The sequence below is a fragment of the Podarcis vaucheri genome (assembly GCF_965113315.1).
Source record: "Podarcis vaucheri genome assembly, chromosome: 7".
Lineage (NCBI taxonomy): Eukaryota > Metazoa > Chordata > Lepidosauria > Squamata > Lacertidae > Podarcis > Podarcis vaucheri.
Window position 1 is genome coordinate 23,508,183 of NC_138765.1, and position 15,323 is coordinate 23,523,505.

Sequence of the window (15,323 nt, forward strand, 5' to 3'; positions counted from 1 at the left end):
ATAGAGGAAACCAGGCAGGGAAGAAACATGAGTGGAGCACACAGTAGATACCTCTAAGTAAGCCTCCCTTCTCCAGAGCACTTCATATATTCAGATGTCATATCGCTGTTTACTGCAATTCCAAAGCTCTTTTGATCACTTGGAATCTAGAAAACATGATTATAGCATAAATGTAGCCCTTAGGGCAAACAAGGTTTCAACTCACCTAAAGGAGGCTGCAACATCCCTCCATTCTTTTCACAGTTGCCAATAGGCTGGATTTCTGCAGAATCCACCAGACGCCAGAAGTCATTCTTATTATCACTGCCATCCAGGCGCAATCGGAGACGGGCACCTGTCAATCCCACCACAGTAGCAATACAAGTGGAAGTGGTGTTTCTGGGATCCTGGGCTTCTAGCTTCATGCTGATCTTGAATTCATTGGAAGGTGGGGTGTACGACTGAGGAGAACAAGGCTTTCAGCGTGACTTGAGTGATACATTTTTCTTCCCTCCCAAACCTCCTCCTTATTCCCTGAATTGTTCCCAGCACCTGAATGCCAGGAGCATATTAGAACTGGATGTCACAGTAGGCAATGAAAGAGAAACAAGGGTAAGGAACAAGTGAAAGAAATCCAGTCATCAACATGTTAAAAATTCTCCTCCAAAACGTTCACTTACAGCCACTAAACCCCAAAATTCTCTTCTTTTCCCATTATTTTTGCTTTTGAAATAAAACACCGCTGTCTTTCAAGAGAAATGGAAAGCCTTCTCTGTGGCAGCACCTATATTTCAGAATTAACATTAGGCAGGCACCTTTGCCATACTGTTCAAGATGCCCGCTAAAACCCTTTTTTAGTTAAACAAGTCTATCCAGACGTATAATTTAATATTTTCTATTAAAATTTTGTTGATTTTATACGTGGATTGTTGATAATTGTTTTATATTGTTTTATGTACAGTACATTGCTTAGAGAACTTTTTGACTGAGAAGTTTAAAAATCTAAATGAGCTCAAGCCAACCTGTCATGCTTTGTTAATGGTGGTTAACCCTGAGCTTGCACAACATCACAGCACTATGCTTATCTCCTTGATCAGGCACTCTTGGGGTCATTGGAAGATGACTTTTCTGAGTCCATCTAGCCCACTATTGCTTACTTTGACTGGCAGCAGCTCTTCATCTTGCACCTGACAAAGTGGGCTTCAGTCCACAAAATCTTATGCCATAATAAAAATTGTTGGCTGTTAAGGTGCCAAAAGGTTCTTTGGTTGCCTTAGTAGTTTTTTGGGCTATCAACATCTAGAAGGGGCAGACGGGACAAGGTCCCCCAGAAATTTTCAAGGAGGGGGCTAGGTCCCATCAATATTTTGCATCACTTGCACAAGCTGTGTGGTGTGCGCACAGCACATCAGCACCTCAAACACTAGTGGTGTCAGCATATCACCAGCCCCCTAAATCGTGTGGGCCAGCTGACGCATCTGGCTATCAGACAGAGTTCTTTCAAATTATCTCCAAATTAATCCAATTTAATTGGACATGTCAAGGATCAAACCTGGGATAGTCTGCATTCAACAATACTTAAAACTTGGCTTGGAGTCCTACTGTACTCTTGGACCTCCATTTCCTACCAACCCAATTTGCTAGTAAATCAAAACCCAGGCACTATGCTACCTTCAAAATTCACATATTTTTGTCTAGGCTTCACCTATAAGGCAGACACTTTCATTAGAAAGCATCTTAAGTTTGTAGCCAAAGACGATGCCCATACAATCATCTCATAACTCAAGGAACTACAACAAACGTTAGAGAAGAAATTATCTTTATTTTAACTTTAGACCTAAAGGAAACTCATGTCGGCACATGCAATGATCCAGATACATATATAGTCCAAGCAGGGAGAAATCTAATGTTCCTGTTCAAACCTACCTGTGAACAAAGGTTCCTGAGCTATTTCACCAACCTTAAAGGTCATGTGACTGCACCTTTATTTTAAAAGCTCTGTTCTGTTATATATTTTACAACCGGGTACCTGCATCGGTTGCTCTTCCCCCACAAAGAGAAGGTACAGGAGTTTATTCCACACTTGTCCATGAGCTGTCTAGAAGCTGACCCCTTCATCCCAACTCTTTTACAACATGGAATGCTCCATTACCTGCTTGAAGCAATGCGCAGGAGCAGGGATGGAGCATGTCTCTTTCAAGTATCTATCCCAGGCAAAGTGACCTGTGTAAAGGAGAAGAAAAATAAAGACTGCAATGGAACTTTTGAGAATAATTCTGGAAAATGACCAGTCTTTATAAGAACCTTAATGAAATACCTATAAATGTATTAATAATTAGGCAAAGGAGCTGATCAAAATGAATTGCACAATGATAACAATTTCAAGTTCAAATGATCACAATGAATTGTTTGGGCTGAGAGTACAGAATTACCAACTGTGATAGGGAAACTTAAATTAAGTCTAAAGTCAACCACAAAAGCTTTATACCTGAATCCTAGTCTATGTATCTATTCATGTATTGCAGGTATCTTCAAGCTTTTCAGACCCAGGACACACTTTTAACTCAAACAAGCATCTTTTACCATATATTTGCATGGCACTAGCACTCCTGTTGTGACCTAGCTTGGATCAGGACACAACCCACTAGTGGGTTTCAATCCCCCAATTAAAGACCAGTGATATAACTGCAGTTATATCTTCCATCTCCCACAGGCACACACAGCAGCTGACATACAGTATCGTTCATTTGCTTCAGTTGTAGAACTGCATGCAGCACTTTTACATTATTCTCTCAACATTCTTAAGGTTTTCTGCATGCCTTAAGAAGCCGAAGAGACCTCAAGATGACTCATACACTTAGTAGCTGACAAAGTCAGTCAGCCAAGCTGGAGAGGGCACAGCTACATGTTACACGGAACAGGAAACTCCAGTCCAAAATAGCAGCCACAGTCAAATTCCTTCCCTTTTCCACTTTTTAATGTGAAGTTCAAATTGTTCATAACTTACTCAGGGCCCTGACATCATTTGAACAACCTCCATATATCATTGGCTGCTGCAGCGTGTCAAGGAAATAAATGCCATGCAGATGTCAGAACAGTGAACACAGCAACTAGATGTTAAGGATTGAGAGGGAGGGAACTTGACACACACAACTAGCTGCTAGTTTGAGCGGCACCTCTCCAAAGTCTTCCCTTTTTATTGCCCAATACAATGAAAACAGAGGTCTTCTTGGTTATTCAGACGTAACAGAAGAAATATAGTACAGAGTCATAGGGGGATCCTTTCTTTTTTATTTTAAATGCTAGGATTCTTACATGCAATCTTAAACATGTTTTGTAAAAAGTGAAGTCTACCAATTTACGGCCCTATCTTTCAAGAGAGAATATTCAAGATTGCAGCCTTTATCTGTGTATCTTACACAGTAACTGGCGTGCAAGTGGCATAATAGCTTTTTAAACTGCTTGCACATGCCACACTACTGTAAACAGATTATGCCCACATTTCACCTGCCAGCAATTCCTAGGTAAAGAAACCAAAGAAACAAATCCCTTTTACTTTTTTACATTTAGTAATGGCCCATCTCTGGCATGGAGCACCACAGTACAACTAGAACATGTCTTTACAATGCAGAAAACCTGTTTTAGCCCACTAAACAATTAGCAGAATGCTATTTTGTTTCATGTGGTAGCCTCATGGTATTTTGATAAACTGTCCATCTTATTTTGTATAAGTGCCCTTTTTCCTGAGGACTTGTCCACACAGAGCCACATGGAGGGTGGCATACTATGAGATGAGAACAAAGTTAATTTAATGTAAGAAACCAATTGTACATTGTTACAGTGACTCACTATGCAGAACAGCCGATACACAGGAAAGGAAGCTACTTTATAACAGGTCAGACCATTTGTCTATCTATGTCAGGGGTAGTCAACCTTTTTATACCTACCGCCCACTAATGCATCTTTCTCGATGGTAAAATTTCCTTACCGCCCACCAGTGCTCTATGGAAGGATTCAGTTTGTACCATAGAACCCCCTACTGCCCACCTAGAATCCTGAAACGCCCACTACAGTGGTGCCTCGCAAGACGAAATTAATCCGTTCCGCAAGTCTCTTTTTCTTGCGGTTTTTTCGTCTTGCGAAGCACGGCTATTAGCGGCTCAGCGGCTATTAGCGGCTATTAACGGCTTAGCGGCTTTAAGAAAAAGGAAACAAACTTGCAAGAACTCGCAAGATGTTTCGTCTTGCGAAGCAAGCCCATAGGGAAATTCGTCTTGCGGAACGACTCAAAAAACGGAAAACTCTTTCGTCTAGCGAGTTTTTCGTCTTGCGAGGCATTCGTCTTGCGGGGCACCACTGTAGTGGGCGGTAGGGACCTGGTTAACAACCCCTGATCTACATAGTCCAGTATTGTTTACTCTGCCTGGCAACAGTTCTCTGGGATCTCAGGCAGAGGTCTTTCAAATCACCTGCTAACCAACTAATTTGATTTTTAAAAAGTCAAGAGCTGTCTTCCCCACTCAGTGATAATGGGTTTGCATTTCCTAAACTTGACTCTGTTATTCACTGATCCAAGAGTGTCCCAGGTTGGCATTAACTGAGAGTTGTTAGCCAAAAAGATTGCCTGTACAAGATAAGCTAGTGATTTCCCTTCATGTCTTCCTTCAACTTCATTTTCTGCCTTATTTATCACCCTTCTTATCTCAAGAGATTGTAAGACTGCAGGCAGAGGATGACTCATGCTTTTAATTTTTGGAAAGCACCTAGATTTGAGGCAATTTATAACTCATTCAGGCAAACTAGATTTTCACCAGGCAATAACAATCCCCTCTGTTGATAATTACCAGAGAAATAAAGGAACAAAATACTAATTCTTTATCATGGCAGTGGGATGGTACACTGGCAAAGCCAATTAGGAAGATTGGCGCGGCTGGTGCAGCCATTTTAACTTGCTAATCATGTGGTCTCTAGACCTGTTCACCTGGTACCTTTAAACTGATTTTTGTTGGTGCTTTTATTCCTGTCAGTTGATGTTTTTTGCTGCTGCCTTTATTTCCTCAGAAGCCACACATTCTGCACAAGCTGTAGGCCATAACATGCTCTTGCATGGGATTGAAAGATTGTGAATCCTCATAGGAGTTTGAGCACAGAAACACTGAAGTGTAACTCATTAAGTTTAATCACATTTATACAGAAAGGCAGCATGCATGCAGAGGTACCGTGGTAGCAGAAACACACCACAGTGATTATACTGAAAAAGGTCCCACCATGACAGAACTACTGCCTTTGGACAAAGCAGAGTGAAGCCACGATAACCAGCAAATTAATTAGGAGCTCTCTGACTTGTCTGTGTCTTCAAAGTTAGCCACAAGTTAGCCTTTTGTCACTGAGGGATTCCGCTGCTGATATTCACTGAAATCTAGGTTTTGAACTGTGTGTGTTTCAATGCCTTGGATGCCAGACATTGATGATGATCTTGGACAGCAAGATTCCATGTTGTTGCGGACAACCAAAGAAAACCCCTCTTTATGCTGGTTCACATATGCCATGTTCCACATGATAACTGCAACATCAAATGGAGCCCTCCAGATGTGAACAAGCTATCCTAAATCCATCAAGTCTCAAATATTTTGTATCATTTCAGACACACTGCTTCTTGATGGAGTTACTCTGTATGTTCAGTTCCAAGTCAACCAGAGACATACATGTATGCGTGAATCAGTCCTATGTACCAGGGCTGCATGAATACTATGCATTTTCACAAACTATTTGCAGAGAAGGGCTCCACTGCAATTACAGCATAATCAGGTATACTAATAAAGAAGATGCAAACAGATCTAGAATTATCAAACAGAAGCAGCTGCTCTGTGCAAAGCTCTTTAGGACTAAAAAGCTGATATCCCTCCTCCAACTTGGATTGATTTAGGAGTAATAGCTCACTGGCCGGGTATTTGCTCTGACTGAACCCTTGGCATCTCTATTTAAGAGATTTTGGGAAAATGGATTAGGGAAGAGCGCTGCCTGAGACCTTGAGGCGAGAAAGACCAATGATCTGACTCAATATATGACAGCTTCACATGTTCACATGGCCCATTAAAAGTTTATATTACCTTCTCTATATTCCTTCTCTTTTGTGGTCAACAGAAAACTCACTAGCTGCTCTTCTAACAAAGGGGAACAGAAAAGAACATGGATCTGAATAATACCTTGGTACTGAGATGGAGGTTCTGACAGGCGCCCATACTTGTGCTTTTTGCCATCTTTCCAGTCTATTGCTAAGACCAAAGAGAGAGAATAACCTCACAAAGAGCTCTTCCTTCTTCAGCAAGAAATTATGCTCCATGTTGCCTACTGTTTCTTGGTCAACCACAAGCAGATTTACCCTTCAATGTATAAGTGTCACTGTTTGGACCAAAATTCCCTTCAAACTAATTATGCTAGAAGTAAAATGAAACCAACTGCATGCTAACATATAATGAGATGTTTAAAATATTGAGTTTCAGAGGCCAACCTCAAATTAGGAGATCTGCCCTTTTCCACAAAGGTCACAACAGTCAGTGGGAAAATTTATTTTCCTTAGTCTCTGCTTATTTGTCTGATCCCTGCCAGCTGCAAAACACAGCAAAGACACTGCTGAGAACTGAAGGAAAAGCTCCATGCCCATGTCCAAATGGCCAAGTCACAATCCTTCTGATGTGACAGGATGCAAGCTGATGAAAACAGGATGCCACTTTGCTGTATCTAGTTTGTAACCCTACACTCCTCCTCCCTGTGCAGCCTCTGGTAATTCACACAGAAATAGGAGAGTGGTCTGTTAGGGGGTGGGGAGAGAACAGAATTAAGAGAATTTTGGGGTCCAGGAGGAGGACAACAACAAAATCACAAGTGAGGCCTTGATCAATCAATGTAGCCAACACAAACTTCTGAGCACTTGATGAAGATGCTGAAACATTAACAGAAGTTTCATTGTGAGCCAAATAGCAAACTGGATTGCCAGGAGAGTTGTGGAAACTGACTGTCATCTAGAAACATGAAAAAGTGCTTGAAATGCTAGTAATGGTGTTGCAAAATCAAGGGGAATGTGGGAGGGGGGGATAAAATTGGAAAAACAGCTTCTATTTCAACTGTTTTCCTTATAAACAGTTGAGACACCTTAAAGACTATCACATTTATTATGATTTATCACATATCCTCCAACCTTGTTAATACAAAATATACAGCACACATTAGTGAATAGCACTACCAAGTTATTTTCATTCCCTGATTTATCTGAGCCTGAGGGCCACATTCTTTCATGGGCAACCTTCTGAGTGCCGCATACCAGTGGCGTTTGGGGTCAGATGCAATAATGAGCAGAGCAATGGATGGGACTTTTAGGGTTACATTCCAGCCATACAAAAGTCAGAGATTTCTACACAAATACACCCCCTCCATCCTTCTTCCAGGCAAGCAAGAGGAGCTATCACAATTCAAGGACACATTCCAACCAGCAAAGGCATTCAAGGAGTGTGTGACCTGTGGGGGGGGGGGTGCGGCCTGGGAAAAGTCCCAAGGGCCAGAGACAGGCCTAGAAACTGCAATGGGCCCCTGGGTTAAGGTTCCCCACTCCTGCACTAAGCAGTAAATGAGGGCCAAAGTGGAAGCAATATTTACCATATGATATTCCCTTGTGAAGCTGATTTTTCTTCAACAAGTAGTGGGGGGCGGGGGCGGCCAGGGGGGACAAACCCCTCCAGGTCTGCTACTGGCACCAATGGATGTTTTCCTCCCACTATGAACAGCAGGTATAGTGGGGAAGGCAATTACTATCAGCACCATGTCAGGGACAATAACTTAGCCCCTCTTCCCATGCCATGTTCCCAAACCAGCTCACTCTCTAACCACACTAGCTGTTTTTTAAAGAAATAAAAGTCAACCTGGGAGACCAGGGTTCAAATCCCCACTCAGCCATGAAGCTCTCTGGGTGACCTTGGGCTAGTCACCATCTCTTAGCCTAACCTACCTCACAGAGTTGTTGTGAGGATGAAATGGGGTGCAGGAGAACTATGTACATCACCTTGAGATCTTTGGAAGATAACGGTGGTATATGAATGTAATAAATATACAAATAAACCGCATAATGGCAAACAACATTTGTTTTGGCCCAAAGGGTTGTGGGGAGAAGTTCCTTTTCTAAAGTAACAAGAAATAATTCAAAAGTGATTCTGATATTTATATGGTAGAAATGTAAGTTGTGGGGCCAGGGGCCATAATTATTTAAAATGCATATAAATAAATCTTTACATAAACATGCCTTAATGATGCTTGTTGTTCCATCTCCTCACTCCTAAGTCAATAGGACTTACTTCAGAGTAAACACAAACAGGATTGCTAAACACTCTCTAGGATTCCTTAGAGAGTGGAATCTAATTTTTCATCAATTTTTTATATAGACAAAGCTTTGTTAGGGTCCAATAGATGAAAAAAGGAGAAAAACAGGGAGCTAAAGACACTCAGGAAGTGTACGACACCCACTTCTAAAATAATTCCATTAGAGAAAACAAATACACCTTCAACTGCTATCTAGAAAGCCAATTGCACTGACAGGAAACAGCCTGGCTATAAGCACAGGTGCTGCTTTTGAAGCATATTGCATAATATTCATCACCAGAGGTCACAACGGTAGCAGTGGCTGGAGGATACAGATTCCATGAAGAAAATAATCAGCTGAACAGAAGGCTGAAATCAAAGACCAGACAACCACGCTGCAGACTAATCAACCAGCATCACTATTATCAAGTTCTCCAGCTGCCTCTCAGCATGCTCACATGGGCTTCTGTTTTCCTCCATTTACTTTCACACTATTAAAAGGACAAGTGGTGCTAGAGAGGGACTAACTTCTGTAAGATGAACAACTCGAGGTGCAAAAACAATCTGAAAGAAGTGGGGTGGCGGAGAGAGAAGGAGTAGCAGCACTGTAAATCAGACAAGGAATTTCTTGGAACAACCCTTGCACTTTGTATGGCATATATGAATAGAAAGCAGAAGCAGATACTACCTTCTTAGCTGGATTTCTTTCCTTCTCTCCTTTATGTCAAAATTGCTAGTCAACTGCTCAGAGTCAGGGAGAAAAAGGCTAATTCAGCTGCAAAGAAAAATCTGCCTTAAATGCATATGCCACAGACACAATCACAATTTGCCTTGCAGTCGGAGAAAATATTATAGTCACTAGAGAAAAGTGCCATGAGGTAGGCTGGTTGTTGGTTTCATGCCTCATTAAAGGGAAGGATGCATCTGCCAACACAGCACCGGCTTGCACCATGCTGGGAGTATAAGCAGATGGTGCCAAAGCAGCAACACAGGCTCAGAAGAGCTTCCTTCAGCTGGCCAAGCTGTAAACAGAATGGCAAGCTAGGCTCCCTTAAAAAGTAATTATGGGCAGAAAGTTCATTTGTGTGTGTGCAGAAAAGTGGAGTCTGATGGAAGCCAAAACACTTCCTACCACGAAGCAACATAGTCAAACTAAGTGCAGTATCAGTTACAACTACATTGCAACATCAGTGGCCAAGGCAGCATACAAAACAAACATAGAAGGCAGACTTCTTAAGTCTGCCCAACTTAAACTTGACCAAGCCATCACTTCCTTAGATATATACCAGTGAGCAGTGCAATCCAAACCCTCCTGATGTTGAATGGGGTGGATGAGGATACTGCATAGTCTCTCCTCTGTTAAGTCTCCACTGGAGAGGAGGAGTGACACTGGGGTTTGCTGGGGGTGGTGGTGCTGAAGAGGGAGCTCAGCCACAGTGCAGACTCAACTTGCCCACTCAGATGGCAAGCTACTGCCAGGTATTCTCCTGCAAGAGGCAGCCAGTGGAAAGGGAGTATTTAAAGGTGGGCTGCCAACAGCTGTGGATCAGAAAATCAGAAAGTAATGCCCCCACCTTCCACCCATGCCAAGGATGCGCTAGTTAATCCTTTGCTCTGCCCCACAATCAGGATTAAAACTGTTAAGTGCTTCTGAGGTCTATGGGAGTATGTTTACAAAAGACTGTGTCCTCTCTACGGAGTACAAGTTGTCCCAAGACGCTTTTTTACTCAAATCGCACTCACCCACCACTGCCATCACTAATGTGGTCACCTGATAGGCACAAGGGTGGGGTTAAATCCTGTGCTAGCAGGGTGTCCCTGTTCCCAGCACTGTGCATTCCATCTGAGCAGATTATAAACCTGCTCATTAGTTGATGAGGAGGTTAAATCCTGTTCACTTTCACAGGATTCCATGCAAATCCCTACCTGATTCAGGAAGGGGTTGGCATTGCAATCCCCTGCTAAGAGTTTCTCCTTATTATTTTCGCAAAGGTTTCCATGCAAACTTGCATGGGATCCCATGCTAAAATGATGGGAACACTCACCCTTTAATGGGAGCTTCTGAGCCCACCCCACTTATCTGATTCAGCAGCAGGTGTGCATCAGGATCCCATGCTGAAATTGAGACTTTTTCTATCATTGTTTTAGCAGGGGATTCCATTCAACCCCTGGCTGAGGGAAGAAATCCTCCCCTTTGGCAGCACTTTGCAAGGCGCTTTGAGGTCCCAGCTTCAAGTACCTTACACATGATGTCAGGTGGCTGACAAGTGAGAGGCCCTATTCACTTGCCAAATTTGGTCCATCAGGGTGACCTTGATAAGGATTTGGCCTATGCAGCTAAAAAGGTTCTCCACTCATACTATACACACCTCAATCTTGGAAGGGGCTGTATGCTGTGTGCACACTACCTGCTCACTGAGAACTGCTCCATTTGCAGCTCAAAAGAACTATTCAGATAATGAAAATGAAAAGTGCAAAAAGTTCGGTAAGAATTCAAGGTAACATTTCTCCTTCATCTGTGTATTACTCAAGTCTCAGTGTAATGATAGTTCATTGTGCATGCATCCCCAGCTCCTAATGTCAGGTTACCAAACTGTGTCGTACTTGTTAATCATCATGTACAAAAGTTTAGTTTTGAAGATATCTGTACGCATCTGAAGAAAAACAACTCATCACACGGGGATCACAAAGATGGCTCAGAGGTTGTGCTAACATCTGAATGAAATGCTCCATTATAAATGTAGAAATAAGGCTTTCGGCAATGAGATCTGCCCAGCCTATGCTGTGAATATTCTTTGGGAAGATAGACATTTGTTACATATCCCATGTTTGAAGGGTCTTTCACAATAAAGTTGAAAATCCCTTGGAGATTTACTTCAGAGTGGGCCCCGCTGCACTAAGACATACACATGCATTCATCATGCATAATGAATCACGGTGTAATAAATTCTGTCTGGTCTGAAGCAGCCCTGAACACATTCACAAAAGAAAGAAAAAGGATGAATTTATGTACAGATCTGTTGGTGTGAAAGAAGAAAACAAAATGGGATATGCATGTCTGTTAATTTTATCTCTCCACAGAAATCTGAGGTACCGTTTTTTCGTTCTATAGGACGCACATTTCCCCCTCCAAAAATTAAGGGGAAATGTGTGTGCGTCCTATAGAGCGAATGCAGGCTGCGCCGCTAAGCCCAAAGCCAGAACAGGAAGACGGAGCACTGCGGAGCGCTCCGTCTCGCTGCTCTAGCTTGGGGATTGCTGCGCGCAAACCTCTGCAGGGCAGCCGGGTGCCTTCACCCCGCTGTCCTGCAGAAGCTAGCAAGGCTGTTCCCAAGCCAGAACAGCGAGAGGGAGGGCTCTGTCTCGCTGCTCTAGCTTGGGGACGGCTGCGCGTAAACCTCTGCAGGGCAGCGGGGCGCTGCGCTCCAAAGGCTTCATGGATCTTTGAGCCTGGCGGTGGGAGAAAGCAGCGCTTTCCCCCACCGCCAGCCCCACAGAACAAGAAAAAATTTTTTTTCCCTGTTCTCCCCCTCCTATGGTCCGGTGCGTCCTATGGTCCGGTGCGTCCAATGGAGCGAAAAATACGGTAGTTTCATGGACCTGGTTTCCAAATGTTGTCCATGATTTTGCTTGTCCAGATGGTTGAAAAAGCATCTATAGCTTTCATCTCTGGCCCCAGTTACATGGGCTTTCCTTGTTTGAGGATTACTGCTTACCTTTCTGAGGGCTTGGTTTCCGCATTATATTGCCTCTTACAGGTCCTCACCCTGGAACTGGCTCCGCTTTTCTAATCTGAATTTATCTAGGGGGAGAAAGAGATGAAATATTACAGCCTCTTAGGAACTTCATGACTTTTTTGTAACCAGTATACAGGAAAATAAGTAACCTCAGCTCCATGATTTTCTAAATTAATCTGATTTGGATCCATTATAGTCTGCTTTCAGGCCTGGTTTTGGAACAGAAAGTGCGAAGGTTATCCTAACGGATTATCTGTGCCAAGAGATGGATAGAGAACTACTGTGGTGTAGCCAGTGTGGTGTAGTGGTTAAGAGCGGTAGTCACGTAATCTGGGAAACCGGGTTCGTGTCTCCGCTCCTCCACATGCAGCTGCTGGGTGACCTTGGGCCAGTCACACTTCTGTGAAGTCTCTCAGCCCCACTCACCTCACAGAGTGTTTGTTGTGGGGGAGGAAGGGAAAGGAGAATGTTAGCCGCTTTGAGACTCCTGAAGGGGAGTGAAAGGCGGGATATCAAATCCAAACTCTTCTTCTTCTTCTTCTTCTTCTACTACTCTACTCTACTTCAAGATCTTTTGATACCATCAGCCATGGTACCCTTCTGGGTTTCCTGCCTTTGATAGGAACACGCAATACCACTCTTCATTGGTTCCATTCGTATATGGACAGATGGATCTAGAAAGTGGAGACTGCAGATACCTGTTTTACTCCAGGTCCTTTGGCCTGTGTAAAACCACAAGGCTCCTTTTAGTTAGAAGAGGGGGATGGCATATCAAGAGTGATTATGTTTTCTAACCAACTCATATCTCAAAAATATTGTGGCCAACTTAAAAATAATTTATTCTGTTAAAAATAAATTATTATAATATACTGTAACTCCTTCGTTTTCTAAGAGTTGAGTTCATTGCAATAATGCTTTCAAGTTATGAGGGCCAGAAATGCAGCTTTGAAGCAAAAAGTTGAGATTTGCATGATTTCCAGTGAGACTTCAAGGTGTGCAATAAAAATAAACTGACAACTTTATGAAACAGTCAAGGGACCAACTCACTAATGAAATGCTGACAGTTTACTTCAACAACTGCTTTCACCATAAACATCAAACTTTAAGTTTACAGGTATAATTGATAGCATAATAAATTCAGAAGAACATCCTATGTCTGCTTTTTTATATTTGATCCCAAGAAATGTTTTGCTCTTGGCCTTTGTTTAAGAAGCAAACAGACCTGATAGTTACAATAATTAGGAGAACAAAATAAAGAAAGCTAGCACAATTATAGTCACCAGCCATTTGGGTTTTATTACACAAAATATTTTTGTGCCCACTCAGTTGATCTTTGTTAGAGATATTTACAACCTGCTGCTGTGCTAATTTATTCAGAAATAAAAGTCATGCTAAGTCCCAGAGGACTTACTCCCATCCCAGGCAAGGTCCTAGTGTGGAACCTCCAATTTTTTAAAAGTAAAATGAACAGAATGCTAACTAATCGTAAAGTTATCTTGTACTAAATTAAAATTAATTGTGGTAGCAGAACATTTGTTTCCCCCAGCGAGAGATGAAAATGATTTGAAAGAGGGCTTGTAACTTAAACATGTGCAATCATTTTACTTTTGTGTTGTCTGAAAAACCTGCTTTGCAAGAGGTAACCATGAGATAACTATAGTGTGGATATAATATAGAAAGCGTTACCGCTCTCAAAAACTACTTCTGATTCTAGCCTTTGGCCAAAACACCCCTGCCCAACTCACCTTCCTCAAGTGTTCTTACAGTTTCCCCAAAAAATAAGCAGAATGTGTACATAGAGACCAAGTCCCATAGTAAACACCCCTCTATATTGCAGGCAACCCATCTTTACTGCAGGGAATATTTACCTTCCAGTAAGCTCTTCTGAGCTGAAAAACACCCATGCACATGGAGCCTACTTTCTGGCTACTGGCCTCCTCTTAAAAGAGCAAAACAGCAGGGGATACTGGAAGGGCAGAACAGGGCAAAGACCTTCTGGCAGTCAGCCCAGAAAGGATCTGAGCTAACAGAAATGCCAGGAGGCAGTGACCAGGGAGCATAAGTTCCCTGTCTACTGAGAAGTCACCTGGCTGCGTGTTCTTCAAGCTGGGATCAAGCCTGCTAAGCAGGAGATGGCAGGAGATAGGCCTGTTAATCTACTGCAAAGAGGGGAGACATTTCTGAATATACAGGCAAAAGAAGGATCCTAGACCTGTAAGTCAGCTGAAGATGATTACAAGGCATATGAAGGAAGTTCTTGGCTTGTCTCTAAAAGTCTTATCTTTAATGTCATGGAATATACTGTGAGAGACCAAGCATAAATCATAGGACTAAGAAGCTTCTAAGAGAACTGGTTTCCTACGTCAGCAATTGGTATGTGTACTCACAGGATCAACTCTTTAACCCCCACCTCCCCAAACATATATTTACATCCTTCTAAACACTGAAGGCATCATTAACACTGGGGAAAATGCTACACTATGCTCTCAGCATGTTCAACAGGAGAGCAGCAAACATTTCCAGCAATTTATAAACTGGAGTAGTTCCTCAGATAGTGTTATCACAAAGGAGTGGGAGTCTCTTGTAGTATCTGGCACAGTGTCAGCTGTTCCAACCGTAGAAAAGACTGTATTTTTGAATGGGAGAAGAGCTAACAGGCACATATACTTGCATGGTTACAATGACATGCCAGAAAAACCACAGCATGAAAGGATTCTGGACTGCTTTGCTGCTGTAGATGCAAGAGCAAATTAGAGCAGGAGCCAACATTTTGGGTGAATGTAGAAGTGCCAACTTTAGCAAAGTAGAGGGAATAACCTCAGAGGGTTTGTGCAAACTTATAATTCTGATGTCTAACAGGCACTATGATCAATGACTGTTTTCAGTAATACAGTAGAAATAATTAAGAGAGTTAAAAGTCACTAAGTTCTAAAGTTGATATACTGCCTCTCCTGCATATACCTGCACAGTTATAAATATCCTGTGAGAACAGGTCTTACAACTTTGCCTTGTTCTGGGATGAAGAAAAGTGTTTCCCCATGTTCCCTTATCAAACAACAACAATAAAATGACAATTGTGGAAATTCTCACTCTGATTATGGAGCCATTTTTCAACAATTGTTCTCAATGCAGGTTACAAATAAAGAAAAACAAAGAACTTTTAAAATTACAGAAATAGTAGGTGGGCATTATAAAAGTTGCAGATGAAAAACAGAGAGGTGACGCTGAAACAACACTGCAGTTATAAAAGGCTTGCCA

General features: G+C 42.3%; 1 protein-coding gene across 6 annotated transcripts in view; it reads right to left on the reverse strand.

Annotated features, from left to right (window-relative positions):
* The window catches only part of SCMH1 (Scm polycomb group protein homolog 1), a 47,182-nt gene that overhangs the window by 26,106 nt on the left and 5,753 nt on the right, over nt 1-15,323 (reverse strand). For 3 of the 6 annotated variants that reach the window (XM_082231620.1, XM_082231619.1, XM_082231623.1), the window contains 4 exons: nt 12,045-12,130; nt 6,186-6,254; nt 2,132-2,202; nt 206-440 (listed from right to left, as the gene is read on the reverse strand). In XM_082231620.1, the coding sequence (XP_082087746.1) occupies nt 206-440; nt 2,132-2,202; nt 6,186-6,254; nt 12,045-12,069 (400 nt within the window). In that variant the 5' untranslated portion in view covers nt 12,070-12,130. Of the gene's footprint in view, nt 1-205; nt 441-2,008; nt 2,203-6,185; nt 6,255-12,044; nt 12,131-15,323 lie in introns of those variants that run through there. The other 3 variants (XM_082231622.1, XM_082231621.1, XM_082231624.1) reach the window with 2 other exon arrangements.